The following is a 27,249-nucleotide window of genomic DNA, read 5'->3' as shown; positions in this document are numbered from 1 at the left end:
TCTGACAATCACCTCAGCGTCCGTTCATAAGTACTGTCGAACCATAGGGAAACCAATGCAGCAACAAACAACTTCATAGACACACTTAGCTTTCATCACACAACGATTACGGCGGATGTTGATAATTGTAATGGCGGAAGACAGGACGTAAAACATCTACAGTTGAAGCTACTAATCGCGGAACGTGCCGGTGTAAATTAACAGTGAAAAGTGTTTAATTCACATCCTTTAATAAGCGTTTCCATGCCTTTCACACTTTGTCATTTATGGTTTCATCTAGTCTTGGTATTTACATTGTCTAATAAACGCTCCTGCTGTACACTATAAAAGCAAGGGTTAAACTACACCGTTAGACCCGTCCTGTCCCTTTTGACAGCTGGTAAAACCAACAAACTGCGTATCTTCCAATCTATATCACAGATCAGAATCATTTGCTCCCTCCTCTAAATGAAACTACAGAAAGTTTGCTACAGCGCTTTACCTCTGACGGTGAGCTCTGCGCCTCTCCGTTCTCCACCGGTACTTGTCGAATTGCCACTCTTTTCCTCCGCTCCTAACTCTTCATGCCGCTGTCACCACTTAACATTTACGCCAGTTACCCTGATACTTTACCAGCGTCCACTGTTCTCACCTCTTTCTCCGCTCCTGCATTTCGATACACAAATCTTAGCCTCTGACCTCTTTTGACTGGCTCTGAACACTATGGGACTCAACTGCTGAGGTCATTAGTCCCCTAGAACTTAGAACTAGTTAAACCTAACTAACCTAAGGACATCACAAACATCCATGCCCGAGGCAGGATTCGAACCTGCGACCGTAGCGGTCTTGCGGTTCCAGACTGCAGCGCCCCTAACCGCACGGCCACTTCGGCCGTCTTTTGACTCGCTGTCCCATGAACAACCACAGCGACGAACTGTCTTTGGTCACTCAGTTCCCTGACGCTTCGCTGGCTGCCTTTCTAACCCGACATGAATTTCCTTGATAATTGTTACGTGGGTACCACAGCTATTACTGTCAACCTGAAAGCAACACTTGGCAGCTGCCGTCACACCTACGTGCTGGGTTTGCAAGGTAGCCTTGCCGTTCTCACGGCGGTTATGGTTCTGTAACTACTGCAGTGGTACAAAGGGAGCACCACAAACACTTGTGATAACGGGTTGAATTCGCTATGTCGAGCGTTCCCACCGCCCTCGTCACTGGGCATGACGGCACCCAACCCTTCCATCCCCAGAAGCTGTTTTCCTCATGGTCGAAGTAACAAGTTTCCCATCTCCTGCTTTTACCTGAAGCGCGACCAGCATTGAGCTTAACAGCATCGCTAAAGTGTCACTAAATGAGCCGTCGCAGCGTTAATTTCTAAACATGCAAAACTGTAAACGTGTATGTGTATGGAAAGCAAGCAATTGTCCATCAACAACGTTGGTGTGCGTTTGCGTTTATGTGTGTGTGGGTGTAGGGGGGGGGGGGTTGGTCATTAGTTTGTCAGAATTACTTTTTCCTTTTTTTTTAGTAAGGACTGGCAAGGATTTTCATTTGGTAAGTAGTCCATCCTATTCTAGATTAAAAATAGTGATGTTTAATACTTTAGTCAGAATTTTCACTAACGTTTGATGTTATCACTTGGTTCAAATGGCTCTGAGCACTATGGGACTTAACTGTTGAGGTCATCAGTCCCCTAGAACTTAGAACTACTTAAACCTAACTAACCTAAGGACAGCACACACACCCATGCCCGAGGCAGGATTCGAACCTGCGACCGTAGCGGTCTCGCGGTTCCAGACTGTAGCGCCTAGAACCACGCGCCCACTCCGGCCGGCGATGTTATCACTAACTGGTCCTGCTGTAAGTAGCAGTGATGACCTTTCCCCTTCTTATTTTCAAACGGCCCCAACACAAACTGTTCTCGTTAACTTAACAGGTACTACTTGGGATAATCTGGCTTAATCTTTGGAACACAAAGTTTTTGTGCATTCGCCTGCTTTTCTGGACTGACCTATTGGCTTAGTACTTTCTCATCAACTCATTTCACTGTCAAAAATTTACCAATATACTTTATTTTACAAAGGTTATTCGGCCTGTCAGCGTCTCCCAAAACGCCTGCATCACTAAAATGTAGCATTCGGAGAACTGTCAGAAATTTGTACCTAAGCATTTCTTTCAAAAAGAAAGGTGTTTCAATCAGTGGGTCTGTCGACCAATATTTCTCCATTTTATTCATTTTTACGTGAGCCATCAGTATGAACACTGCTGAAAACTGGTACATTTCGTCCGCACTTGTATCAGTCCACTGTACTCCCTGGGAGATCGTTGAGATTTGTAAAAGCTGACGAACTGCTTATTTGCTTCTGTCTCTGGTTCTTCGGCCGACGTTCGTCTGCTGATTTTACTGACGTTTCGCCAGCACGAGTGGCTGGCATTGTCAAAGCTTCACCCTCCATTGCCGGTGAAGGGTTCTTCACAAACCTTTGCCGGTGGTGAAGCTTTGACAATGCCAGCCACTCGTGCTGGCGAAACGTCAGTAAAATCATCAGACGAACGTCGTCCGAAGAACCCGAGACAGAAGCAAATAAGCAGTTTGTCAACAAGTGGGCACGAATGCCTCAACAAATTTTTATTTGTAAAAGCTGCCGATTTCACTGGCGATGTATCCCATGAACTGTCTGTCCAATACAAGCTCAAGACGTTCACTTTCACTAGGTTCCCCACATAGTGCGTAATGAGGATTCATTCCAGATCGTTAGAAAAAGCCTAATTCTAGGGTGTAAACACGCCGCCTGGCAGACATCTGTGGTCACTATTTCCGACTTTTTCTTTCTTTCTCGCCTGTGAAGGGAACCGTTTGTAACTAATTTACTAGATGAAATTTCACTTTCTCGTGGTAATTCCTTTCAGTCTTCGTAGTCTTCAAAATCACTACCAGATTCCGCAGCTGAGTCTACATTTAGCGTCATTCTCACCAAACACAAAAACAGAAGTGGAGGTATCAAATTTAATTCCCGTAGATCGACTGAGTACATGGCCTCCTCAAAACGCGAGTTGATTCAGATATTCGCGATAGATTTCAACACCCTTAGTCACAGATGGGAGCAATCGTACCGATACGGCGGCAGATGCACGTGACACAAGTGCGACGGTTGCCGTCCGCAAAGGGTTAAAGTCAGATACAGGGGGCAATTATTGGACTATCTGAAAAAAAGCGTAAATTAGTTACAAACTACGGCGTGCACAGATTTTATTTAACATGCAAACGTCACTACAGATATTCGGTTTTAGGCTGTGACATGTTCGATATGCCTGTCATCATTGGCGACAATGTGGCGCAGACGAATAGCGAAATTCTGCATGATCCGCTGAGGTCTTGGAACATCGATGCTGTCCATGACCTTCTGAATGGCTGTCTTCAGCTCAGCAGTGGTTTTGGGGTTATTGCTGTACACCTTGTCTATACTATAGCCCCACAAAAGGAATCGCATGTGTTCAGATCCGGAGAATATCGCCGACAATCGAGGAGTATACCAGTGGCCTCCAAGTACCTCAGAGCGAGAATGCGGTCTCCAAAGTGCTCCTCCAGGACACTACTCTTCTGCTTCGACGGAGTCGAGCTCCGTCTGGCGTGAACCACATATTGTCGAAAACAGGGTTTCTTTGGATAATGGGAATGAAATCATCTTCCAAAACCTTAACATACCGTTCGGTAGTCACCGTGCCATCGAGGAATATCGCACCGATTATTCTGTGACTGGACATTGCACATCACACTGTCATCCGCTGAGAGTGAAGAGACTTCTCCATCTCGAAATGCGGGTTCTCAGTCCCCCAGATGTGCCAATATTGCTTCCTGACGAACCCATCCAAACTAAAGTGGGCTTCGTCGCTAAACCAAACCATGCATGCACATACTAATTCCCATCATGCCCCGCGGCCAACCGTGCAGTTTGAACGTCCTAACGCATTCCGTTCAGAAGTTATGACGATCTTATTTCATATACACACATCAATAAAGTTTTGCATCATCTCGGTTACGAGAGTTCCAGAATCTGTACAGAAAATTGGAATAGATATCAACGTAACCATCATTTCTGCTCTTTTTGTTGATCATGAAAAACATACATTGAATGTTGTACCACCATGCAGCGAGACCTTCAGAGGTGGTGGTTCACATTGCTGTACACACCGGTTCTTCTAAGTAACACGTCCTCTTGCATTGATGCATGCCTGTATTCGTCGTAGCATACTATACGCAAGTTCATCAAGGCACTGTTGGTCCAGATTGTCCCACTCCTAAACAGCGATTCTGCATAGATCCCTATGAGTGGTGGGTGGGTCACGTCGTTCATAAACAGGCATGTTCGGTAGGATTCATGTCTGGAGAACATACTAACCACTCTAGTCGAGCGATGCCGTTATCCTGAAAGAAGTCATTCATAATATGTGCACGATGGGGGCCCGAATTGTCGTCCATTAAGACGAATGCCTCGCCAATATGCTGCCGATATGGTTGCAACATAGGTCGGAGGATGGCATTCACGTATCGTACAGCCGTTAAGGCGACTTTCATGACCACCAGCGGCGTACATCGGCCCCACATAATGCCACACCAAAACTATACGGAACCTCCACCTTGCTGCACTCGCTGGACAGTGTGTCTAAGGCGTTCAGCCTGACCGGGTTGCCTCCAAACACGTCTCCGACGATTGTCTGGTTGAAGGGATATGCGATACTCATCGGTGAAGGGAAGTAATGCCAATCCCGAGGGATCATTCGGCATGTTGTTGGGCCCATCATTACCGTGCCGCATGGTGTCGTGGTGGCAAAGATGGATCTAATCAAGGGCGTCGGGAGTGAAGTTGCGTATCATGCAGCCTATTGCGCACAGTTTGAGTCGTAACACGACGTCCTGTGGCTGCACGAAAAGCATTATTCAACATGGTGGCGCTGCTGCCAGGGTTCCTCTGAGCCATAATCCGTAGCTAGTGGTCAACCGCTGCAGTAATAGCCCTTGGGCGGCCTGAGCGAAACATGTTATCGACAGTTCATATATCTCTGTATCTCCTCCATGTCCGAACAACAGTGCTTTGGTTCACTCCGAGACGCCTGGACACTTCCCTTGTAGAGAGACGTTCCTTGCACAAAGTAACAACGCGGACGTGATCGAACCGCGGTATTGACCGTCTAGGCATGGTTGAACTACAGACAACACTAGCCGTGTACCTCCTTCCTGGTGGAATGACTGGAACTGATCGGCTGTCGGACCCCCTCCGTCTAATAGGCGCTGTTCATGGATGGTTGTTTACATCTTTGGGCCGGCCGTTGTGGCCGAGCGGTTCTAGGCGATTCAGTCCAGAACCCCGTTGCTGCTACGGTCGCAGGTTCGAATCCTGCCTCCGGTATGGATGTGTGTGATGTCCTTAGGTTAGTTTGGTTTAAGTAGTTTTAAGTTTTGGGGACTGATGACCTCAGATGTTAAGTCCCATAGATCTCAGAGCCATTTGAACATCTTTGGGCGGGTTTAGTGACATCTCTGAACAGTCAAAGGGACTGTATCTGTGATACAATATCCACAGTCACCGTCTACCTCAAGAGTTCTGGGAACCGGGTTGATGCAAAACATTTTTTGATCTGAGTAGTTCAATCCTTGTCACCCTGCACTACGACACGGCCGTCGCTGATCTGACTGTCATTTTATGGCCTGTTAACAACCGTGCATTTCCTGACTGAAGTTACCTTGCTCAGAAATCACTATCGGGTTGTATTTCTCAGCAGCTTATACGCAGACGTAGGTGCACTGTAGGTACACCGTGCAGGCCCAAGTACGTCATTCGCGGTTGGGCGTCTTCCTCAGAGCGGCGCCAGGCTGGCGGTGGTGCGGAGCGGCTGTACAATGGAAGCCCACCACCACTACCACCACCCGCAGCCACTGGCTGAGACACGGGGCTGCCGCCGGAGTGGCAATGTCCGCGGGCGAGGTGGTCCTCAGCTCTGCTGGTCTGGCTGGCTGGCCGGCTGGTACCGCCACCCCCACCGACGCTCCCTCTGCCTTTGAGGAATCCGAGCCGGCAGTCTGCAAACACCGCCAGCGCCAGCGTGGCCGGCCTCCGCTTTCAAAGGCCCCGCGGCTGCTTCGCGCTGGCTATAGCGGCCCAGTTCGCCCTGTCTATGGTGAGAGCGCAGCCAGCCATGTGACGTCACACAACAGCGCAGTGCGATTTCCACAAGAGACGCTGGCATTGTCTTCGGGGAAACGAGAGGTAGCAATAAAATCCTGATTATCATATCGAAAAAAAAGCAAGTTTCAACCGTGAAACTTTGTTCTGGCGCTTATTCTCTGAATAAGCCCAGTCTAATTTGTAAATCGAAGACGCAGTGTGGAGGTGGATAACAGAGCATCCACTGTTAGGGATTTCTCCCTTTCTTAGGGCCAAACGTCTTATATTTTGTGTGGTTTAGGTCGTGTGGTGCGCGTACTGTAAGACCTTCAGTACACACACCATCAGATTATTTGACTTGTCGCTCTAACGAAGTAGGCGAGTGTCAGCAATATGTCTCGTGGTCTTACCGTGGCGTGTTTATCTTCTGCCGTTAGGTCAGACGATAGAAATGCCACTTGCACGCTTAGAGTAGCAGATTGACGGTGACCAACTTTATACAGAACTTGATTAATTTTCACTCACATTTATTAAAATAATAACAAGCATAAAAATTACTTAACTTGGTTCTGGATGCTATTTACAATTGACAATCTGAAGTTCCTTTGGTACTCGAACTTTAATCTTACGTTCACATATATCTCTGATACTTGACAAAAGTATCTATACATTTATCTTCCTGGCTATGTACAGGAATATGGTAATCTTATTCGGCGCAGACTGAAAGTTGACCATAGACTGGTACAGACAAATGTAGAACTCGTACAGACTGGTACAAACTAATGCAGACTGGTACACACTGGTGCAGACAAATGCAGACTGACTAATCGGAGGTCTGTACACACGTTATAATACCTCGCGCGTTCATATATCACTGCGCGAGTGTGATCCGCGAGGAGAACAGGTTCTACGTTAGCAGCAATCTCATTGGCTGTGTTACATATTAATACGCGGATCGGCGGAAGCAGAATTTGGTCGGTCTCTATGGCAGCGCCATCTCGGAGTGCGGAGACGGACGAGCGCTGCGCCTGCGCTGTTGTGCTTAGTGAGGCGCGCTCTAGTGGGAAAGTTGTGTACGCGCTGACTACGCGGAACTATGTACACAACATGTCGATTTTAATTTGACAGTGATTTAGGGAAAATTGTGGCCAAAACGAACTCATGGTCGTAACCCTGTTACTTATAGTAGACCGCATCGATTTGTAAAGAGGATTCCGTCAAACTCTTATTGAACGTAATCCGTCTAACATCAGCAGACTATTAACTGTTCTGTTACCAACGTTAAGGTCGTCATCAGAACTAAGTCGTATTATACCTAAAGTAATCGCAAGAAAAACTGACCGATTGCACCGGGGATGAGTGAACTATACGAGGGAAAGCAGATATACCGCTGCGTAGTGTCGGGACGCCAGGACGGAAATGTTTTCCGGTTTGCCTTCCGGCAGACCCCAAGTAGCACTAATACCGGAGCAAGTCTGCGAGATATGTATTTAGCTATTGTTGTTTTTTGGTGACAAAAATCGACAGGCAAAAAGCAGACCATAAAGGGAGACATCAAACTCTCATCGAAGCCAAGAATTTTTTGGGTACAGGCGAAGAACAAGTAAAAAAATGCGAGCTGAAATGTATTGGAATAATTTAGTAAGCTTGAAAGTTGATCACGGCTGTTTTACTTACGAAAACAGCGAAACGGTCACTTTACTTTTACTAGCAGTTCCATCGTCAAATACTGCGCTAGAAAGATTATTCAGTGTTCTCAAAAATGTAAAAACAGACAAATGAAATAGTCTTAACAAGAAAAACGTTAACAGGTTGCTTCAGGCAAAACTGGGAATGCTAGCAAACAATTGCTCTGTGTCAGACTCCAGCAGAACATGTTGACTGCAGCGAAAAGTTAAAAGCTATTATTCATATTCTGACCCTCTATCTATGAATGTTTGCTGTAGTGTACTATAAGTGTTTTACATTATTACATACGTCAAATAATATGTTTTTCTTGTTTATATAATTACACGCTGTATATCCAGGGATTTTTTAAAGGATTTTTCAGCATTTTAGGTATAATTCTGAAAGAAACTAAGGTAAAACAAAAATCGTAAGTGGAAACGCTGGTGGATACAGCGGTGGATCAACGAAGTCGAGCACCATCGGGCGTGAACAGTAGTTGGGTGGGTGACCGCCCAGCTACACCGCATGCTGTTGACAGGAGGGGTGGTGGCGTAAATCCACTGATCACCAGAGTTTGCGCCAATGTCCTGGACTAGTTTCCCAACGTTTCCGCAGTGTAGCATGAAGTGAGGGCAGAGGAGTATGCTATGTACTGGCACCGAGTTTTACGCTCTCCTTTTTCTCATCAACATAACAACACAACATCACCACACACTACAGACACACCCATAACAGTCACCTACAATTAACAGTTACACTTAAACAACACATAACGTTTACACTCTACGAATAATGGGTGTCTACGTGTTGAAGGATACAAAACACCTTTCAAACTCATGCGGGCTCAACCCGGGCCTCCCAACCAGTCATGTCATAAGACATGAAGAAGGAATGACAGAAACAAAAGATTGGTTCAGAAGTAGGATTAAAATGTGCGTAAGAATATTAACGACAACATTCGCTGATGACATTTCTGTATTCACTGCAAGCGAGAAAGAAACGAACAGTCTACTGAGCACAAAATATGGACAGAGAGTAAACTGAGGAAAGATTAACGTGATGAGCAGTAGCAGAAATGAGTTACTGATAAAACTGACATTAAAATTGGCGACCACGAAGTAGATGAAATCTGCAGTTCTGCTACCCTGGACCCGAAGAAACGTTTTACAGATGAAGCGGACGTAAAAAGCAATCTAGCACAGCCACAACAGACATTCTTGGAGGACCTTGGTCTTAATATGAGAAAGAAATTTTCGAAAAACTACACTTAGAGCACAGCATTGTAAGGAGTGAATCATCGACTGTGGAGGAAGCTGACAAGAAGGGAACTGAATAGTTTCATCTGTGCTACAGAAGAGTATTGAAAATTAGGTGGACTGATAACGTAAAGAATGGAGAGGTTCTCCGCTGAAACGGCGAGGATAAAAGCATGTGGGAAACATCGACTAGAGGAAGGAACAGCATGATAAGACATGTGTTCAGACTTCAGGAAACAACTTACATGATACAAGAGGGACCAATAACAGGTGAAAACTGCAGGGCAACATGAGAGATTGGGAGACATCCAGGAAATAACTGAGGTTGCAAGTGCTACTGTGAGATGAAGAGGTTGGCACAGAGAACTAGTCGTTGCGGGCGGCATCAAACCAGTCAGATGACTGACAACCGAAAAATATTCACCCTTAAATGCAAATATTTCTGTCAACGATCTGTGACTTAGCAGAGACCTTAGCTGTAGGAGGCTCTAGTTTGGGTATTTAGGAAACGTTCGACGTCGAAAATCTCTTATTGGGAACGCCTATAATGTAATTGTTTCCTTATCAGAGGAAATAAGAAGAACCCAGTGGTCGCCATGTCGTCAGAATGAGCTAGGGCGTTGTCGTGGAGCAGATACACACTACTGGAAAACTTCCCTTGACCTTTCGACTTCCGCTAACTTTGTAACACAGTGACTTTGTCAACCACAAAACGCACGTGACAAGGCCACAGCATCTATCCAAAAAAGTCCTCACAACAAAGGGAGAAAAAATAATAAAACTAATCCTTCCTGAGCACATATCCGAACTCCAAGTAAAATTCCGAGTAAAGAGATAACCTACTCAGACCAGTCGATTAATTAATTAGCACTTCAACAAACTTCATTACTGAATCGATTTACCCCAGGCAGACACAGTTCTCTTGCGTTCTCAAAATTGTCGCCAGTTCAGGTCACCCAACTAAAGAGCGAGGTGCACTCTAGCTCATCCACAGAGCAGCAAATAGTGCCCATCCTGTAGCAGTATCTAGAGATGTAAACATCGCTAGGTTCATCGTAAGGCAGTTACCCATTCAGTAGCTAGTGCCTTGGGAATAGCCTAGGTTAGTCATCCGAGAACCAGTCATGATGTATTGAGTTACTAAGCACATCGAAATTACAAGGGTTGCGACTTTACTCCAGCTACGACTAGGCCGCAACATACTGGCGCCACAGATCAACATGTAGCGTGATAAGCTGTATTGGCCGATCCCTGTTACTGCTATCGTAAGCGTGACCCATGGCTAGTTTCTCTGACCCCTGGCATAGCGATGCCCGTTATTTCATTTCCATGCTCTCTGTGCGGACTGGTCTCTATTCTGAAGACGGTTTTGCTGTGTGTACTTGCGTACTTTCAACTTGTCCTACATCATAGGCGCTGTGGCGTATCTGACCCAATGAGTGGCGACGCAGTGATTACATCCTGTGAATGATGGTTTATGGAAACTTATGACAGGGCTAACTGTCATTTATGTGTTCACTTTTGAATGTATGTTTCTCCAGATTATCCCGACCTTCATTGTCTGTAGCTTCTCCTTTTGTAAATCACCTCCTTATTAGGCGATGAAGCACGTGCTGTAATGAACGAAGTCGACGCCTGGGATACAAGATATGCAGACGAGTGATCTACTAGGGAACAATGTTAGTCGGTGCTGCTACAGCTACACTCCTGGAAATGGAAAAAAGAACACATTGACACCGGTGTGTCAGACCCACCATACTTGCTCCGGACACTGCGAGAGGGCCGTACAAGCAATGATCACACGCACGGCACAGCGGACACACCAGGAACCGCGGTGTTGGCCGTCGAATGGCGCTAGCTGCGCAGCATTTGTGCACCGCCGCCGTCAGTGTCAGCCAGTTTGCCGTGGCATACGGAGCTCCATCGCAGTCTTTAACACTGGTAGCATGCCGCGACAGCGTGGACGTGAACCGTATGTGCAGTTGACGGACTTTGAGCGAGGGCGTATAGTGGGCATGCGGGAGGCCGGGTGGACGTACCGCCGAATTGCTCAACACGTGGGGCGTGAGGTCTCCACAGTACATCGATGTTGTCGCCAGTGGTCGGCGGAAGGTGCACGTGCCCGTCGACCTGGGACCGGACCGCAGCGACGCACGGATGCACATCAAAACCGTAGGATCCTACGCAGTGCCGTAGGGGACCGCACCGCCACTTCCCAGCAAATTAGGGACACTGTTGCTCCTGGGGTATCGGCGAGGACCATTCGCAACCGTCTCCATGAAGCTGGGCTACGGTCCCGCACACCGTTAGGCCGTCTTCCGCTCACGCCCCAACATCGTGCAGCCCGCCTCCAGTGGTGTCGCGACAGGCGTGAATGGAGGGACGAATGGAGACGTGTCGTCTTCAGCGATGAGAGTCGCTTCTGCCTTGGTGCCAATGATGGTCGTATGCGTGTTTGGCGCCGTGCAGGTGAGCGCCACAATCAGGACTGCATACGACCGAGGCACACAGGGCCAACACCCGGCATCATGGTGTGGGGAGCGATCTCCTACACTGGCCGTACACCACTGGTGATCGTCGAGGGGACACTGAATAGTGCACGGTACATCCAAACCGTCATCGAACCCATCGTTCTACCATTCCTAGACCGGCAAGGGAACTTGCTGTTCCAACAGGACAATGCACGTCCGCATGTATCCCGTGCCACCCAACGTGCTCTAGAAGGTGTAAGTCAACTACCCTGGCCAGCAAGATCTCCGGATCTGTCCCCCATTGAGCATGTTTGGGACTGGATGAAGCGTCGTCTCACGCGGTCTGCACGTCCAGCACGAACGCTGGTCCAACTGAGGCGCCAGGTGGAAATGGCATGGCAAGCCGTTCCACAGGACTACATCCAGCATCTCTACGATCGTCTCCATGGGAGAATAGCAGCCTGCATTGCTGCGAAAGGTGGATATACACTGTACTAGTGCCGACATTGTGCATGCTCTGTTGCCTGTGTCTATGTGCCTGTGGTTCTGTCAGTGTGATCATGTGATGTATCTGACCCCAGGAATGTGTCAATAAAGTTTCTCCTTCCTGGGACAATGAATTCACGGTGTTCTTATTTCAATTTCCAGGAGTGTACATTCAACAACTCCCCAAGATGACAACCCTTTCAGGAGATTTCGTTAATAACCGCCCGTGACTTCGTCCTTTATGACAGCACCATGGCGCTCGAAAGAAACCATCAGTTTCACCTTGCCCGATGACGGTTGGCGGTGGTGAAGCCACTGTTTTCTTTGCTCTTTTGCATCTAGGTCATAATGGTACATCCCGCACTCATCCACGGTCATCGACCCTCTAAAGAAGTCATCTGGATTAGCGTAACACAGCTGCAACTTGTTGACTCAGTAAGGCTTGATTTTGGAATGTGTGTGGTCAGTCGCGGAACGCAGCAGACGTCCGACCTCAGAAAAGCGATCCATGCCCGATTTTCGGTTTTCTTACTACCGTCTAGTTGTGATACGCCGGCCATTCGAGCACCAGGGTATCGACTCCTCTTGTCATTCCTGGTTCTTCACAGAGATATGACCTGCCTATCAGCGCAATATTTTTTGGATGATCAATAGTAACGAATGCTACTGTGACAGAACTGTCACATGTCACTTTCCAATAATAAGTAAATATCGCAGCTTAATGTCCCTATCTGTGCTGGAGGGAAATTCATGGCTTGCGACTTCTGGAGTATGATCTGTAAATTTATCTTCCACGATGTGCCTGACAAGACGTGTCGAGAGACCAGTGTGGTCTCGGCCAGGGCTGGTAATAAAATATCGATATATCGGTATTTGATATGCAAAATATCGACGCTTTTTAACGATATATCGAAATCGAAAGGGCAACATCGACTACCGATAATTTTATTTTACATTATATTATTTTCACAATTTTCGGTAAATTTTTAAACTTGTTCTTTTGAAATTGTAGTAGAACGTATTTTCCTTTCACTGTGTGAAGGAGTCTTACTAGTATTTGAGCTTTCATCACGTCCAGGCTTTCCCCTTGACTGTATGAAGCTAGTAGACTTGGCACAAAGAAGAAGTCCGACTGCAGAGGGTAGGGGGAGGGGGGGGGTGGCAGTGTGAATAGAATAACAAGATTTCCGATGCGAAGAAGTAGTACCTCAGACACCTTACTAAACCCGCAGGCCATGACAGGTAGTTTAAGTTATGGAAAGGGGCCAAAATAAGCGGCTGTCAGTTACACTCGAACATACAACCTTCTATTTGATCAAACATTAAAAAAACTAAGAAATTAAAAAAACACACACACAGTTTTAGTTCTGGAACTTAATTAGCAGCTGAATGCGCCGTGCAATCTCATGCCTTAAGGGCAAGACCACTTCTATTTAAAAACGGCTGAAAGCCAATAACTTAAAGCTCAACCAAAATCATAAATTTAAAGGGCAAAGCCTTATCTTAAAACAGTTCCTTAATTAGGCTGAAGGCCCAAGGAATCTGACACTTTAAGAGCAAAACAACTTAAATTCAAAATCAGCTGAAGGCCCAACACCTAAGACTTAATAACATTTTAAAAAATGCCAAAGGCTTTACGTAAAACAATTCCTAAATTAGGCTGAAGACCCAAACCATCTTAAGTGCAAAACAACCTTAATCTAAAAATCGGCTAGAAGCCATACAAGTACAAACAACAAGAACAAACAAGAAAAAGCAGTACACACAAGGGCACTCAGAATTTCCGAGGGTTGGCCTGGAATTCAAACACTAACGCTCGCTTAGGTACAGGCAGTCGGCCCAACCATTGTCGATCCGACAACAAACCAACCGATAGACAGTCAACGGACCCACCGACAAGATAACCTCCACTTCACCCGACCAGCACACAATAGGGTGTTCAATGGAACAACGCAGAAGGTATTGCGCCCACAACCAGCTATACATTGAGCTGTCATACTACACACTGTGCTGGACAGCGACAACTCGATGAGGAAAATACACCGCCTGAGTTTACATCAATGGCCAGGGCAGGTAACCGGAACATTAACGGCCACACAGCAGAAGATTATGCTGGTGCACTTCAAGTCAAATAGCCAAGTACAGTTAAACTCCACCGGAGGGTGGCAAAAATTTTCCAACTTGAAAACGCACGTTGTTGCTCATGGGAATATCCCAACAGTCGACAGAGAACTCCAAACGACACAGTGTGAACAGTCGTGACTTGCTGGCGGATTAAGTCAAAACTCAACTTTCATGTCCAGGATCGGTGAGCCACGAACCTTGTAGCAATGGGAACAGCACCACACACTCCGACACCGCATAGAGGCTGCCAGCAGGCCCGGCCAAAACACGCGCCTCGGAGATTTCCTCGATGCTCCACGCCAACCGACCAACTGCCCACACACAGCCCAGCCAGAAACTATAAGCCAAGGTGCGAATATCGATACACACCGCTGCTGCCACCCGCAGAAAGAGAGGATGACAGGATAATCGCGATAACTGCGGGAGACTAAACACAGAATAGCAACCAAGGTTTAATCCAACGCTTAGCATGAGCCATCCACGGCTCACACACCATTCACGTTAAAAAAACAATTTTTAACGCAACTAGTGTGGTATTTCTTCGCATCGGCACTCTTCAAAAACAGTTGCTGAAAATGATGAATAAAAATCTAAATGACATGGTTGGTCTTTGTGTTGGGTAGAGACGTATGAGGGGAAATGCTGATGTGATCAGCGCTCGGTGCTACCAGCAGAAACTGCAGTGTTTAACTTCACCACGCAATTCTGATACTACAACTGCTAGTTAGCTGGCGTTTGCAGAAATGAAAAAAACACGGAAGCCGAAATGAAGAGTTCCGGACAAATCCGGTGTGTGACGAAACCGAACAGTAGACCTATTCGACACCTTTTGTTGTGGTTCTTACATGCAGCTGCCACGGTCAGCAACTTGGCTATCGCCAAACGTGAACGTACATCGTTTCCTTTCAATTCTCGCTCTAAGAGGCATAAGCAGGCTGCTACCTTCCTGAGGTACAGAATATCTAATTATAAATCATATACCCCCCCTATGAACCATGGACCTTGCCGTTGGTGGGGAGGCTTGCGTGCCTCAGCGGTACAGATAGCCGGACCGTAGGTGCAACCACAACGGAGGGGTTTCTGTTGAGAGGCCAGACAAACGTGTGGTTCCTGAAGAGGGGCAGCAGCCTTTTCAGTAGTTGCAGGGGCAACAGTCTGGATGATTGACTGATCTGGCCTTGTAACATTAACCAAAACGGCCTTGCTGTGCTTGTACTGCGAACGGCTGAAAGCAAGGGGAAACTACAGCCGTAATTTTTCCCGAGGGCATGCAGCTTTACTGTATGATTAAATGATGATGGCGTCCTCTTGGGTAAAATATTCCGGAGGTAAAATAGTCCCCCATTCGGATCTCCGGGCGGGGACTACTCAAGAGGACGTCGTTATCAGGAGAAAGAAAACTGGCGTTCTACGCATCGGAGCGTGGAATGTCAGATCCCTTAATCGGGCAGGTAGGTTAGAAAATTTAAAAAGGGAAATGGATAGGTTAAAGTTAGATATAGTGGGAATTAGTGAAGTTCGGTGGCAGGAGGAACAAGACTTTTGGTCACGTGAATACAGGGTTATAAATACAAAATCAAATAGGGGTAATGCTGGAGTAGGTTTAATAATGAATAAAAAAATAGGAGTGCGGGTACGCTACTACAAACAGCATAGTGAACGCATTGTTGTGGCCAAGATAGACACAAAGCCCATGCCTACTACAGTAGTACAAGTTTATATGCCAACTAGCTCTGCAGATGATGAAGAAATTGATGAAATGTATGACGAGATAAAAGAAATTATTCAGGTAGTGAAGGGAGACGAAAATTTAATAGTCATGGGTGACTGGAATTCGAGAGTAGGAAAAGCGAGAGAAGGAAACATAGTAGGTGAATATGGATTGGGGGGGAAGAAATGAAAGAGGAAGTCGTCTGGTAGAATTTTGCACAGAGCATAACTTAATCATAGCTAACACTTGCTTCAAGAATCATAAAAGAAGGTTGAATACATGGAAGAATCCTGGAGATACTAAAAGGTATCAGATAGATTATATAATGGTAAGACAGAGATTTAGGAACCAGGTTTTAAATTGTAAGACATTTCCAAGGGCAGATGTGGACTCTGACCACAATCTATTGGTTATGAGCTGTAGATTAAAACTGAAGAAACTACAAAAAGGTGCCAATTTAAGGAGATGGGACCTGGATAAACTGAATAAACCAGAGGTTGTAGAGAGTTTAGGGAGAGCATAATGGAACAATTGACAGGAATGGGGGGAAAGAAATACAGTAGAAGAATGGGTAGCTCTGAGGGATGAAGTAGTGAAGGCAGCAGAGGATCAAGTAGGTAAAAAGACAAGGCCTAGTAGAAATCCTTGGCTAACATAAGAAATATTGAATTTAATTGCTGAAAGGAGAAAATATAAAAATGCAGTAAATGAACCAGTCAAAAAGGAATTCAAACGTCTCAAAAATGAGATCGGCATCAAGTGCAAAATGGCTAAGCAGGGATGACTAGAGGACAAATGTAAGGATGTAGAGGCCTAGGGGTACGATAGATACTGCCTACAGGAAAATTAAAGAGACCTTTGGAGAGAAGAGAACCACTTGTATGAATATCAAGAGCTCAGATGGAAACCCAGTTCTAAGCAAAGAAGGGAAGGCAGAAAGGTGGAAGGAGTATATAGAGGGTTTATACAAGGGCGATGTACTTGAGGACAATATTATGGAAATGGAAGAGGATGTAGATGAAGACGAAATGGGAGATAAGATACTGCGTGAGGAGTTTGACGGAGCACTCAAAGACCTGAGTCGAAACAAGGCCCCGGGAGTAGACAACATTCCATTAGAACTACTGACGGTCTTAGGAGGGCCAGTCATGACAAAACTCTACCATCTGGTGAGCAAGATGTATGTGACAGGCGAAATACCCTCAGACTTCAAGAAGAATATAATAATTCCAATCCCAAAGAAAGCAGGTGTTGACAGACGTGAAAATTACCGAACTATCAGTTTAATAAGTCACAGCTGCAAAATACTAACGCGAATTCTTTACAGACGAATGGAAAAACTGGTAGAAGCGGACCTCGAGGAAGATCAGTTTGGATTCCGTAGATATGATAGAACACGTGAGGCAATGCCAACCTTACGACTTATCTTAGAAGAAAGATTAAGAGAAGGCAAAACTACGTTTCTAGCATTTGTAGACTTAGAGAAAGCGTTTGACGATGTTAACTGGAATGCTCTCTTTCAAATTCTGAAGGTGGCAGGGGTAAAATACAGGGAACGAAAGGCTATTTACAATTTGTACAGAAACCAGATGGCAGTTATAAGAGTCGAGGGGCATGAAAGGGAAGCAGTGGTTGGGAAGGGAGTGAGACAGGGTTGTAGTCTCTACCCGATGTTATTCAATCTGTATATTGAGCAAGCAGTAAAGGAAACAAAAGAAAAATTTGGAGTAGGTATTAAAATTCATGGAGAAGAAATAAAAACTTTGAGGTTCGCCGATGACATTGTAATTCTGTCAGAGACAGAAAAGGACTTGGAAGGGCAGTTGAACGGAATGGACAGTGTCTTGAAAGGAGGATATAAGATGAACATCAACAAAAGCAAAACGAGGATAATGGAATGTAGTCGAATTAAGTCGGGTGATGTTGAGTGTATTAGATTAGGAAATGAGACACTTAAAGCAGTAAATGAGTTTTGCTATTTAGGGAGTAAAATAACTGATGATGTTCGAAGTAGAGAGGATATAAAATGTAGGCTGGCAATGGCAAGGAAAGCGTTTCTGAAGAAGAGAAATTTGTTAACATCGAGTATTTAAGTGTCAGGAAGTCGTTTCTGAAAGTATTTGTATGGAGTGTAGCCATGTATGGAAGTGAAACATGGACGATAAATAGTTTAGACAAGAAGAGAATAGAAGCTTTCGAAATGTGGTGCTGCAGAAGAATGCTGAAGATTAGATGGCTAGATCACATAACTAATGAGGAGGTATTGAATAGAATTGGGGAGAAGAGGAGTTGGTGTCACAACTTGACAAAAAGAAGGGACGGGTTGGTAGGACATGTTTTGAGGCACCAAGGGATCACAAATTTAGCATTGGAGGGCAGCGTGGAGGGTAAAAATCGTGGAGGGAGACAAAGCGATGAATACACTAAGCAGATTCAGAAGTATGTAGGTTGCAGTAAGTACTGGGAGATGAAGAAGATTGCACAGGATAGAGTAGCATGGAGAGCTGCATCAAACCAGTCTCAGGACTGAAGACCACAACAACAACAACAACAACAACAAAGCATATACAGCTCTAAAATCAGCAGTATATTTACAACATGAAGTCGATATTTTTATAGACCGGTACGTCGACGCTTTTCAGTCGACACGTCGATATAACACTGCTTCTTTCGATGAATCGAGGGCAACTAATGACACTTTCTAAAAATCGATGTATCGGATTCCCGATATTTTGAAAAATATCAAGAGTCCTAGTCTCGGAACTCTGAATACGGGACCCCTTACCACTGCCGGTTCACAGAAGTGTTGGGCTACAAACTGGCCGACTTTCGTTTTCCACAAGGCGGCACGGGCCTTAGAGGCTGGGGTAGAGCGGACGCAGGTCCCCTGAATGTTTCTGGCGTGACGATTCTGCATTTTCTGTGGGCAGTGACAAACACGCGACACCGACATTTCGCCGATTTCAGTGTGGTAAAATTCCAGAATCTAACCGTCTGGACGATGTCGTCCAGTGAGGCGGGTCTTAAGCATAGTCGCTGTGACGTCAATGTCTGAAACAATGAGTGGCGAGGCAGTTACACGGTGTACCAACGTCTGGCCAGTTACTGGGCACACAGAAAGAGAAAGTGGAGGTGTTTCGGCGGGCTCCCCCTGTGTTTTAGCTTGTTCGGGGTCCTGGCAGTTGAGTGGAAAGTGAGTGAGACTGATCCATGGTACGGAGACGCGGTGTTGTGAGGTCACATCGAGCCTGGCGCTGTTTTTACTGAGTCGTTCGAGTGAGCGTCGCATTTTAGCGCCAGCCCTGCCTTTGCTCTAAGCAACTCGCAGCTTTCGATTTCAGTTCCGTAACTTTGAAAGTAATATGCATGACCTTGAACTCGTGTTTTTAAGTGTCTGGTTGGTATCTGAGTAGTAGTATGGTATTCTTACTTACTGTAGGTCTTGTCATGGGATAAACCTCTTCCACTTTTGTTTGTCCATAGCCAGTCTTTTCATTTCTGAATATTTGTCTCCTTTTATATTGTCCAGCATTTGATATCTTCTTTTTCCTCTTCCTCTTTTTCCCTCCACCATTCCTTCTACCCCTTCCTTTAATAAACAGTTCCTCCTCAAACAATGTCCAATCCAGTTCCGTTTCTCTTTATGATAAATGTCAGCACGTTTCTTTCTTCTCCAACTCTTCTTAATACTTCATTCCTTACTCGGTCTTCCCATTACACTTCTTTCATTCTTTTCACACTGGACTCGCATTCGGGAGGACGACGGTTCAATCCCGCGTCCGGTCATCCTGATTTAGGTTTTCCGTGATTTCCCTAAATCTCTCCAGGCAAATGCTGGGATGGTTCCTTTGAAAGGGCACGGCCGACTTCCTTCCCCAGCCTTTCCTAATCCGATGAGACCTATGACCTCGCTGTTTGGTCTCTTCCCCCAAACAACTCAATCCGTTCTTCTCAATATCCACATCTCTAGTGCCTCCAATCTTCTTTCGACTTCCTTCCTCAATGTCCAGGTCTCCGCACTATATAGTGCAACGCTCCAGATGTAACATTTGGCAAGTCTTTTCCTCAGATACACTCCTGGAAATTGAAATAAGAACACCGTGAATCATTGTCCCAGGAAGGGGAAACTTTATTGACACATTCCTGGGGTCAGATACATCACATGATCACACTGACAGAACCACAGGCACATAGACACAGGCAACAGAGCATGCACAATGTCGGCACTAGTACAGTGTATATCCACCTTTCGCAGCAATGCAGGCTGCTATTCTCCCATGGAGACGATTGTAGAGATGCTGGATGTAGTCCTGTGGAACGGCTTGCCATGCCATTTCCACCTGGCGCCTCAGTTGGACCAGCGTTCGTGCTGGACGTGCAGACCGCGTGAGACGACGCTTCATCCAGTCCCAAACATGCTCAATGGGGGACAGATCCGGAGATCTTGCTGGCCAGGGTAGTTGACTTACACCTTCTAGAGCACGTTGGGTGGCACGGGATACATGCGGACGTGCATTGTCCTGTTGGAACAGCAAGTTCCCTTGCCGGTCTAGGAATGGTAGAACGATGGGTTCGATGACGGTTTGGATGTACCGTGCACTATTCAGTGTCCCCTCGACGATCACCAGTGGTGTACGGCCAGTGTAGGAGATCGCTCCCCACACCATGATGCCGGGTGTTGGCCCTGTGTACCTCGGTCGTATGCAGTCCTGATTGTGGCGCTCACCTGCACGGCGCCAAACACGCATACGACCATCATTGGCACCAAGGCAGAAGCGACTCTCATCGCTGAAAACGACACGTCTCCATTCGTCCCTCCATTCACGCCTGTCGCGACACCACTGGAGGCGGGCTGCACGATGTTGGGGCGTGAGCGGAAGACGGCCTAATGGTGTGCGGGACCGTAGCCCAGCTTCATGGAGACGGTTGCGAATGGTCCTCGCCGATACCCCAGGAGCAACAGTGTCCCTAATTTGCTGGGAAGTGGCGGTGCGGTCCCCTACGGCACTGCGTAGGATCCTACGGTCTTGGCGTGCATCCGTGCGTCGCTGCGGTCCGGTCCCAGGTCGACGGGCACGTGCACCTTCCGCCGACCACTGGCGACAACATCGATGTACTGTGGAGACCTCACGCCCCACGTGTTGAGCAATTCGGCGGTACGTCCACCCGGCCTCCCGCATGCCCACTATACGCCCTCGCTCAAAGTCCGTCAACTGCACATACGGTTCACGTCCACGCTGTCGCGGCATGCTACCAGTGTTAAAGACTGCGATGGAGCTCCGTATGCCACGACAAACTGGCTGACACTGACGGCGGCGGTGCACAAATGCTGCGCAGCTAGCGCCATTCGACGGCCAACACCGCGGGTCCTGGTGTGTCCGCTGTGCCGTGCGTGTGATCATTGCTTGTACAGCCCTCTCGCAGTGTCCGGAGCAAGTATGGTGGGTCTGACACACCGGTGTCAATGTGTTCTTTTTTCCATTTCCAGGAGTGTATTTGTTTAGTGGGTCAAAAAAGTAATTTCTGTTTCCTCTTGAATCCTTCTTTTGCCATTGCAATTCCTTTCCTAACTTCTGTTGAGCAATACATATCATGCATTATTACACGTCCCAAGTAATTGAAGTTATTCACTTGCTCTATTTCCTCTCCCTCTATTTTCATACGGCATTTTCTCCCCTTTCCCTCAATTACCACGCTTTCCATTTTCTTCTTGTTAATCTTCATTCCATATTCTTCTAATTTTGTATTTAGATCATCTAACATTTATTCCATCTCTCTTGCACTCTCTGCCATCACAACCATGTCATCTGCAAATCTTATACACTCCACTCTCCGACCCCCTAAACAAGCACCTCTCCTTCCATCAAAATCTGAGAAATGAGTAGAACTTATTTTGAAATCGAAATACGTAAATCTGAGAGAAGGGCAACGGAACTGTATCAAAATTTAATCTTGAACGGAATCATGTGAAGCTCACGCTACACGATACGAAATCCAGACTGACCAGAACGTCAAACAATTCGCCTGCGAGGAAGCAATCCGATTTCAATGAAATTTACATATGCTATCTGACTGCAAAACAAAATGATTCAGATTAAAAAGTTTGCCCTGACTATACCTAATCTTTAGTCTTGCAAACGATCACTCTATTATAACTGTTATTGTAATGATGCATCAAATGAACGTGAAAAATGGACGTTTCTGACTTTCTGATCAAATTGAAAGAAAACTCACGATATAGCACTTTGCTGAAATCCTAAACTGATACTGTTATTTACACAAACACTCTCTGACAATCACTACGCCTTACAATGCACATGACTTTCGATGGTACATAATTTTATTGACCTACTTGTGCGCACGGAAAGCTCGTCTGTTCTGCAACAAGCTAGAATTAAAATAATGATGAGACTGTCAAAAATCAAATTTCATTTACTGTATTTGCGATGTGCAGTGCAAGACGGTATCGTACCAATTTTTACAAAATGCTTCTCAGCACACAGCTCACGATGTGCAATGAGATTATGCAAACTCCGTCATGAAAGTAAAGAATAAAAAATGAGGAACTAAATTTAACGACTGATAAATGAGAACAAAGACTACAAGTATAATTATGCTTCATTAAGCCATGACGGCAATACGTTTTTCCATAAAGTTCACACACCTAGACAAGTTTGCAAAATATTTCTTAGTAACTTTCCTGCGTGCAATTACTTTCCTTGACACTTGTTCCAACTATAAAACAAAATCATATACTGCATTATAAAATTTCTATTGCAAACTTCAGTCATACGCAATCTTCTACCAATAAGAAGCTATACAGTTACAAAAGTAAAAGAACTGAAATACCTTAAAAATTACGTTTTTGACATTCTTCTATTCCTCAAAACATATTAGCACAAAATCTCCTCCACTACACGGCAGGCCAGCTTCCGCCCTTTTCAAACCAAGTACACTGCCAGACTGTTCAACACCACACCGCTACCCTCTTCAAAAGAAGTAATCTTCCTGACCAACATCTGTAGTCTCAAGAACAGACTTACGAAGAATATGGTTCTATCGATACTACAGAGATTAAATACATTTATTAAATTCACAACTTCTTATTTATGGCAAAAACTGCATGAAAATTGTTATAGCAAATAAAACAGCTGTCTTTCAATTTGTACTGCTTTTTCAGTGTTTTTATTCATTTTGGATCTTTGAACCGGTTTAAATTGCGTTTGCGACCTGCACAGATTTTCGAAAGCTAGACGCGGTTCCATAGTAATCTTCTGTTTTATTGGAGGCATCTGGCACCTGTCAGCAGAGCAGTGTTCCAAGTGTGTTTCGCCAATGCAATCATTTGTTATACTTTCGAGCACACCAAATTTTTAGATTCTTTCACAGGTAATTTGTCTTTCACTGAGCTTCAGGTAAGCAATCATATTGATCTCGATTATTTCATGTCAGATGACCCTAAAAAATAATAAATACGGCCGAAATTGGTTCCACTCCATGTTGGGCACCTGGTACAGCAACCAGTTATGAATTTCATGCTATCAGACAGTATTGGTTCCAAATTGTTTTATCTATTTACTGGCAATGAATCGTTTCGCCCTTGTGTGGCATCTTCAGACTAAAGTAAGAAGTAATATGGTGAGCCAACGTCCGTCCTTTATTACCAGCGTTTGGTTTTAGGATAAAAATCTTAAGGAAACATCCTCCTATCGTCATTAGGCAAATAAAAGTATTGCCAATAAATAGATAAAACAATTCGCAAACAAGACTGTCTTATTTCGAGAAATGCATAAGGAACGCTGAACGTGACTAGCTGCATGTTGTGTCTCTTATGTTTTTATTTGCCTAATAACAGTAAGACGATGTTTCCTTATAATTTTTTTCCTCATTCCATATGCTGGGATTAAAGGATGAATGCTGGTTCACCACATTACTTCTTACGTTTATCTGAAGATGCCTCACAGGTACAAAACACGTCATTGCCTATAAATAGATAAAGCAGTTTACAACCAATACGATTTTATTTAAAGAAATATGACCGATTTCTTCTTCGTAACTGAACTGAGCACTCACCATGTTGGCATTCCATTGCAAAGTAGAAGCCCCTATTCGGAACAATATATACATTTATGTGGTAGGAAACCTAATTAATTTACATAACAAATGATTGATGAGAATTACTCACATCTGCGTTTAACATAGTTTTGAAATCACCGGTAATTTCAGTTACTGTAATTAGCAATTTGCTGAGTTAAAGCGCTATAAGGCTTACACCGGATCGCATAGTGTTGTACTCTCCACTGCTGAGCCCCATCAAGTTACGCTCACAGCAGAGACTACAACTTGAGGGAAAACATTTCGCTTTAAACAGGACAATATTTTCTGAACGGTCAGTACTGAAGAACACTGGCTAGCGCAGGCTGGAAGAGAGAGAGGGGTACGGGTGTTTCCCACCATCCCGTCCCACCTGTCGCAGGCGTTTATCAGCAGCTGAGTGTAGGTAAGGTTAGAAATTATGCATTGTTGGACAAATGAATATACAAGGATATACGCTGGTTGAAGCTATTCCAATACAGTTGGAGGGCCACTGCAGTGCTGTTGTATATTAGTAGAACACCGGGGTGGCCGAGGTGTGAATAGGAATTTCGACTGAGGGGGGAGGCGTCTGAGGGTGATCTGTGCAAATGTGCAAAGCCACTGTGCAAGGATGGCGGAGTGGTTCTCGAATTTGCCTAGCAAGCAGGAAATCTCGGTTAGAATACCATCACTGGTACAAATTTCCATTCGTCACTTCAGACTGCTAATGCTATATGCATCATAGATGTTTGAGACCTGAGAAGGTCTCTGGAACCATGACCAAAGCCAAAACATTATGACCACTGCCCGCCGCGACGTTGGATGCCGGCTGGTGGAATTGCGGTCACGTTACGCGGTAGTAAAAGTATGTAAACGGAGCAGATACGGATCATGCTTGACAAAATATGGGCTGCAAAGGGGCAAATACATTGGGATAAGCCACTCTGACTATGAGAAGGTTATTATTACGCAAAGCTTACGAACGAGTAAGTAAACAACGACGAAGGCCTTCGAATGTTCACGTGCTACTGTCGTAAGCAGCTGCGGAAAGCGGCAAAAGAACAGTGAAACTACCACTAGGCGCTAAATGGTCGGAAGCCCACGACTCTTTATAGAAGGTGGAGTTCGGAGACTTGTCTGCTCTGTTAAGCAGGATAGGTGGTGACATCTCTACCGAAAGAGCACAATACTGGTGCACGCACAGGTGTTTTGGACCACACAATTCATCATTCATTGTTAAACACGGATCTCCGCAGCAGATCATTCTCATGTGTTGACATGTTGACCCAGCGACATCATCAATTACGATTGCAGGCACGGGACCATCGGGATTCGCCCGTAGATCAATGGAAACGTGCCGGCTCTTCGATTGAAGCACGGTTCAGCTACACTTGGACGACGATCGTCTCTAAAAACCCCGTCATCGAGATGAACGACGGTTGGAACTGGGCTGCACGCCACAGACGCAGGCTGGTGGGAATCATATTATGCCATGGGAGACTCTCTTGTGCTTGCATGGGATCTGTGGTAGTAATTGAAGACACGCTGACAGCTGCGAATCACCTGCGTCCTTTCATGCTTGATGTCTTCTCCGATGGCGATGTCATCTTTCAGCAGTATGACTGTCCGAGTGTCAGAGCCAGAACCGTGCTACAGTGGTTTGAAGAACAGTATAGTGAACTCACTTTCAAGTCTCGGCGACCAAATTCGCCTGATGTAAATCCTATGCGGCCCACCTGGTTTCGTTAGCGGACGCCATCACCTCGCACACAAATCTGCAGCTCGTTGTTTACGCCAATTACATGACCTGTGAGTAGACATCTGATGCCACATTCCTCCACGAACGTACCAACAAAATGTCGGATCCCTGATACTCAACATCAGTGACATATTTCGTCCCAAAGAGGGAAGAACAAGCTGTTAAGCAGGTGGTCATCGTTTCTGCTCATCGGCGTAGTTTCGTCTGATAGATGAATACAGCTAATTACAGCATGGGGCGGTGTACAGAAGGTCTTTAACCAGCAGGGGATGCCAAATGGCCGGTGCTGAGAGATGGTGAATGTGGCGTTGACCAGCAGTTGCCATTGGGGATCTCGGAGGTCATTTAACTTGCTCGCACGAGTGACGGTCGCCCAGCGGTGGAGCACTGGAGTCGGTGAGGCGTGGCGCGGCCCACTGGACTTGCAGACCGCCGGAACGAGCCTGGAACTCGGCTCGCCGCGCCGGAGCGGCCGTCCTGAGAGGCCGCGTTTGATTACCGCGCACGGCAAAGCCGGCTATCGCTCCTCTCGGCTGTCATTAGTGGCGGCTCGCTGATTGCAGCTGCCATGGCGGCCCGCAATCTAATTACCGCCTGATTCAATAACCACCGCCCCTGCACACGCGCGGGCGGCCGACCCGCCACACAGCCGGCGCCGCTATTGCCACTCCGCTCTTCCGAACGCTCCACCTACACGTGACTGTACTGGTTCCAGTATACTCTTCTCTGAGAGCTAAAATCCTGGCGACAGATTTCGCATGACACTCACAGAGAGGCCTTCGCTCACATTTCCATTGTTTCGTAACAGTTTGCGACACAAGCCAATGTAGGCTCTTGGTGGAACATTTCCGTCTTGTTTGGAAACTATGTACACCAATAATCTCCCCCACCCCTCATCCTCCAGATTCTATAAAGAATCGAACTCCCATGTGTCGTGCAATGATATGATTTTGCATTTGGCAGCTACATTCAGTGGTATTTGTGGATACAAACTGAAAAATGTGTTGCGAATGGAGTTGGTAATAAAGAAGTCATGCACAATACTGAAGTTTTCATGAACAGTGAAAGTGTTGCACGCGCTGTAATTTTTTTCCCTTTCATTACTTTGTGAGGAGGGTCAACGAGAAGAAATTTTAAAAATATTTTATTTTGTTGGCAGTCGTAAGTGCTCTCGGTCTCATATACTGGATGAATTAGGTCTGAGTGCTTTGCGTTCCTTGAGCTACACTTCCCCAAGACGTGTACAAGGTGGTCAGAAGAAGTCTGAAAAGCTTGTAAGGGTGTTACAGGGTAAGTTCTGCTACGTAATAATTGTTAAGAAAAAAAATTAGATACGTTGCGCCATTTCCGAGTTAACTAGCACTGAAGTTAACCTACCAGGCCACAGCCAGCGCAGATTCAAGCGGTCCGCCAGATACAGTTAGTGTTAGTTGTTGTTACAGCGTAGATGACAGCGCACGAAACCGCTCAGACTTTGGTCTTGGTTCGATCCTCACTATCGTCCCATTTCCAAACACTCTCTATTTCGGTTTCAGGAAACCAAACGAAGAAC

The 27,249-nt window shown here is 45.8% G+C and overlaps 1 protein-coding gene across 1 annotated transcript in view; it reads right to left on the bottom strand.

Annotated features, from left to right (window-relative positions):
• LOC126204024 (somatomedin-B and thrombospondin type-1 domain-containing protein-like) overlaps positions 1-26,267 on the bottom strand; it is a 388,740-nt gene extending 362,473 nt beyond the window's left edge. Inside the window, exons 1-2 of the mRNA XM_049938451.1 lie at positions 26,204-26,267; positions 5,771-6,061 (exon numbers count right to left, since the gene is read on the bottom strand). Of these exons, the coding sequence (XP_049794408.1) occupies positions 5,771-6,061; positions 26,204-26,267 (355 nt within the window). The remainder of the gene's footprint in view (positions 1-5,770; positions 6,062-26,203) is intronic.
• Positions 26,268-27,249: the final 982 nt, after the last annotated feature.

Source organism: Schistocerca nitens, chromosome 9, assembly GCF_023898315.1.
Source record: "Schistocerca nitens isolate TAMUIC-IGC-003100 chromosome 9, iqSchNite1.1, whole genome shotgun sequence".
NCBI classification, from domain to species: domain Eukaryota; kingdom Metazoa; phylum Arthropoda; class Insecta; order Orthoptera; family Acrididae; genus Schistocerca; species Schistocerca nitens.
Note: the sequence above shows the minus strand (reverse complement) of the source record. Positions and strands in the feature narration are given on the sequence as shown.